Source organism: Henckelia pumila, chromosome 3, assembly GCF_033568475.1.
Source record: "Henckelia pumila isolate YLH828 chromosome 3, ASM3356847v2, whole genome shotgun sequence".
Lineage (NCBI taxonomy): Eukaryota > Viridiplantae > Streptophyta > Magnoliopsida > Lamiales > Gesneriaceae > Henckelia > Henckelia pumila.
In genome coordinates, this window is record NC_133122.1 from 73,419,604 (window position 1) to 73,424,631 (window position 5,028).

The 5,028-nt window shown below is 41.3% G+C and overlaps 1 protein-coding gene across 1 annotated transcript; it reads left to right on the forward strand.

The window, feature by feature from the left end:
- Positions 1-483: 483 nt before the first annotated feature.
- On the forward strand, positions 484-2,567 carry LOC140889024 (uncharacterized). Its single transcript, XM_073296718.1, has 5 exons — positions 484-746; positions 1,269-1,364; positions 1,566-1,770; positions 2,004-2,063; positions 2,193-2,567. The coding sequence occupies exons 1-5, from the start codon at positions 484-486 to the stop codon at positions 2,565-2,567; spliced, it is 999 nt and encodes a 332-aa protein (XP_073152819.1).
- Positions 2,568-5,028: the final 2,461 nt, after the last annotated feature.

Genomic DNA, 5,028 nt, shown 5'->3' on the forward strand with positions numbered 1-5,028 from the left:
ACGATCTGTTTGATCAGCTGTAGGGTACTTCTGTTACTCGAAGATCGACCTGCGGTCGGGATACCACCAGTTGCGGGTTAGAGAAGAGGATGTCTTTAAGACATCATTTCGTACACGGTATGGTCACTACGAGTTCTTAGTGATGCCGTTTGGATTGAGAATGCTCCAGCTGTCTTTATGGATTTGTTGAACATGGGTTTTTGTGACCTTTTGGATAAATTCATGGTAGTGTTCATCGACGATATCCTGGTATATTCTTGCAGAATGGACGAGCATGCTTTCCATTTCCATACAGTATTGCAGATACTGAGAGTGAGGCAATTGTATGCGAAGCTAAGCAAGTGCGACTTCTGGATCGACCGAGTTTTTTTTCTTGGTCATGTGATTTCACGAGACGGTGTTTCTGTTGATCCTAGTAAGACAAAAGCCATTCTGAACTGGTCGCATCCGACGACAGTCTCGGAGATTCGTAGTTTTCTTGGGATGGTAGGTTACTACCGAAGATTGGTGGAGAACTTTTCTCATATTTCTAAGCCTTTGACGCAATTGACGAAGAAAGATTTGCCTTTCGTTTGGACGTCGGAGTGCGAGGAAAGTTTTCATGAGTTGCGACGCCGTCTGACTACAGCTCCAGTGTTAGCTCTTCCATATGGATCAGGTGGTTATGTGGTTCACACCGATGCTTTTCTCCAAGGTTTGGGATGTGTCTTGTCACAGAGAGGTCATGTGATTTCCTATGCCTTTAGGCAATTGATGACTCGCGAGGAAAACTATCCCGTACATGATTTGGAGCTTGCAGCCATTGTCTTTGCTCTTAAGATATGACGTCATTATTTGTACGGTGAAAGATTCGAGATCTTCACTGACCCTAAGAGTCTAAAATATTTGTTCACTCAGGCTGATTTGAACATGAGGCAGTGACGCTGGATGGATCTACTGAAGGACTATGATTGCGAGATCTAGTACCATCCAGGCTCTTCTAATCCAGTTGCGGATGCTCTTAGCCGCAAATTTTATGTGAGTTCCTTTCGTACCAGCTCAGTTGCACGAGTGGTAAAGTAGTGTTATTCCTTGGGGTATACTTTTCGTCATAAAAAAAAATAACAGGGAGTTCGCGTCTCATCTGTGCTTTTCGAACCAGCCTTGTATACTGGAATACGTGAGTCATAGGTCGTTGATTTGAAGACGCAGAAGTTGTCTCGATCGGCACAAGATGGAGGTACTTCTGGTTTTCATTTTTAGAATGATGGTCTGTTGTGCCTTTTCAGACGTGTGGTGGTTCCTGATGATTTCACACTGAGAGAGGAGATTCTGACACAGGCTCACCGTAGTAGATTCTCTGTTCATCCAGAAAGTATGAAAATGTACAAGGATCTACGTACGAGGTGCTGGTGGAAAGGAATGAAGCGTAGCATTTATCAATTCATGTCTCAATGCCTTGTGTGTCAGCAGGTCAAGGCAGAATTCCGACGACCTGGTGTATTGCTCCAAAGTTTAGAGATTCCTGAGTGGAAGTGGGAGCATGTGAAGATGGATTTTGTCACCCATTTACCTATGTCTTCCAGGAATTGCGATGCTATATTGGTTGTTGTTGATCGATTATCGAAGTCCGCACATTTCCTGTCGTATAATCGGGATTTTACTTTCGATTGGATGACACGTCTATATGTGCAAGAGGTTGTTCGTCTGCATGAGATTCCGTTGAGTATCGTCAGTGACCGAAATCCGAGTTTTACCTCTAGGTTTGGGGGTAGCTCCAGCGAGCTCTTGGTACTACACTGAGTTTGAGTACAACTTATCATCTAGAGACTGACGGGCAGAGCGAGAGGACTATTCGTACCCTTGAAGATATTCTCCGAGCTACAGTGATGGATTTTGGACACGCGTGGCATGACCATTTGGCGTTGGTAGAGTATGCTTATAATAACAGTTATCATCACAACATTGGCATGACACCATTAGAGGTCTTATATGGACGCCACTATCGTACGCCTTTGTTCTAGGATGAAGTTGGCGAGCGTCAAGTTGAAGGTCCACAGATGATTCAGCAGATGACCGATGCAGTAGAGTTGATTCTTAGGAGGATTAAGGCTGCCCAAGATCGATAGGCGAGCTACACAAACACTCACCGCAGACCGTTACACTTTGAGGTAGGAGAACATGTGTTCTTGCGAGTGTTACCTTTCTGGAAGGTGATGAGATTCGGCCTCAAAGGAAAGTTATCGTCGAGATTCATAGGTCCGTTTGAGATTCTTGAGAAGGTTGGGGAAGTGGCTTATCATCTAGCCTTGCCACCCTATATTTCTGGAATTCATGATGTATTTCACGTGTCTTTGCTGAGACAGTACGTGGCAGACGAGTTGCACATCTTGCATTCGACAGAGGTGCAATTGGACCAGGATCTGTCCTATGTGGAAAGACCTATCAGGATTCTTGACAGGAATGACAAATTACTTCGCAACAAGAGAATACCTTTGGTGATGGTGCAGTGGCAACACAGGGGAACGGAAGAAGCAACTTGGGAGTTGGAGAGATGGATGAGAGCTGAGCATCCAGAGTTGTTCTGATCTATGTAATTTTCTTTTGAACGGTGTTGTACGTTGTAATGTTCAGTGTAATAAAGAACATTTTGCTTTAACTTCGGTGTTTTCCTCAAGACTTAAATTTCGAGGAGGAAATTTCTTAAGTGGGGAGAATGTAGTGACCCGTACCCAATATAAGGTGATTAAGAGATTAATAACAATTAATTAATCTAAATTGGATTAAATTATGGTTTAGGATTTTTCCTGAGTTCGGACGGTCCGAAGTCAGGGATAGGAGGTTCGAACTAGGGAGGGTTCGGAAGCTGTGATCAGAGGATTGGAAGCTCCGAAGGAGTTCGGACGGTCCAAACCGGATCGGAGGCTCCGAACTCTAGCAGCCAGCTGTCCGAAATATTACGTCATTGATGACATCACTGAGGCGACTTTGGACGCTCCAAAGGTGAGATCGGAGGCTCCGTAGTAGTGTCGATAGGCGTTCTCTGAAAGCTAGATACGTGTATGGCCAGGAGAGTTTGTACGGAGGGATCGGATGGTCCGAACCGGATCGAACGATCTGAATCGGATCGGAATCTCCAACCCGAGATTGAATGCTCCGATCTCCGTCTATATAAGGGGGTGCCGAGCTCATTCTTGAGTGCACCAAGTCCATTTCTCCTCTCTTCTTCTAGCTAGTTTTAGGACTTTCTAGGCATTCTATTTATGAGCCGCAAGTGGCTAGGCGCTACGGGATTAGCAACGGAGCTGTGCCTAAGTTTTGAGGCAATTGTCAATAGCGGGCTGACGACGGACGCATGTATAGCTTTGACTTCCTAAAAATATTTAGGAGTATAGAATAGCTTAGTTAAGGCTTTTAGAGCTTAATTAGTTATGCATGAGTGTTTGCATTGTAGCCGCAGTAGTGTGGACTTGTAGGCGTGGGATCTAGACCGGTGTGCTAGGATTTGGCCTTCGGTGTTAGAGGTACGTAAGTATGATAAGTGCATTTTGTATGCATTATTTTGTGTTATATTTAGGTTTATTAGGCATGCATTCATATGGTTTCATGTGTGTTTTATATGTTTTATTTATAATTTATCTCATGCATGTGTATTTAACTCTTTGGGTAGATTTTTGTAGGAATTTGTGAAGAAATCATGATTTTTGGAGCAAGAGAAGAGCCACAAGAATGAATTACGGAGCAACAATGGTCAAAAATTCATTTTTAATGCTAGAGAGATCCAAATCCGATCTCCATTGTTCAAATTAAAGTTCAAGATTTTTGAAGTTGCTGTCCAAATTTTGACTCGATCCGACGGCTAGAACTCCAGATATGAATTTTTGAAAAGCGTTGCTCGCTGGACAAAATGTTGCTCGCTCGAGCGGGAATTTCTACTGCTCGAGCGAGACCTGGGCTGGAAAAATACAATTTTTGGACAGAAAGTTGCTCGCTCGAGCGCAACTTTTTGCCGCTCAAGCGAGGAGTCGCGTAGACTCAGAAATTGAAATTTTTGGGAATTAAAAATCTTAACTTTCCGGGCTTTATTTTTTGGGCTTTCAAAGACATATAAATAGAAGACATCAGAACATGAGAGGGGGTTCGAATCGCATCAGAGACAGAGGCGGCAACTAGGGTGGATATTGAAGAGATCGCTCCATTCTAGTTTCTTCTTCTTTCTTCTTCTTCTTCTTCTTTTTATTTTTGAATTATTGTTTTCAATTATTGAGTAGTTTTTATTCAACCAAGACCACGTTATTGGGCCGAACAAATCTATGTATAAAACTTGAATGTTTGTTTGGGATTTTTAGATTTGGTTTTATATTATTGATTATTAGATTTATATTTGTCTTGTGAATGATCTGGCCAATTATTTGCTTTCATGTTAATCGGTATTAAGTCGACAGAGGAGGAATTGATTTTGATCACTCTAATAATTAACACGAGGTAAAATTGACTAGAAATAGTATTCGATTTCATCGTGCGGTTTTAGGTGCAAACTGAATTCTCATAGTTTCTAATGCATTTGAGTTTGATTAGAATTATGAAAATTAGTCCGTCAATATTTGAATAGGTTTAACTGTTCTAGAAATAGACTGTTAAATAAATTAGGAGAATTCGCCGTGATATAAGATTAGATTTGAGTCCTGAATCGACTATATGTTACATGATTTGTTCGATACCTACGTGTGTCTTGGTTGACTTATTTGAATTAGAATTATTATTGAGTTCTAGTTTCTAGTTAATTTCATTATTATTTATTATTTTAAATTTTTATTTTATTCAATTCATACTACTTTTTTATTATTTTGTCTAGATTAAGTAAAATAATCAAATCTTGAGAATTGACAACAGTCCCTGTGGGATCGATACTTGGACTCTATGTCCATTTACTATAACTTGACCTAGTGCACTTGATAGTAAATACCTAATTTAGCGGTCAAGTTTTTTGCGCCGTTGCTGGGGACTGTTTGATTAATATTAGGATAGATTATTTGTTTGAGACTAGAC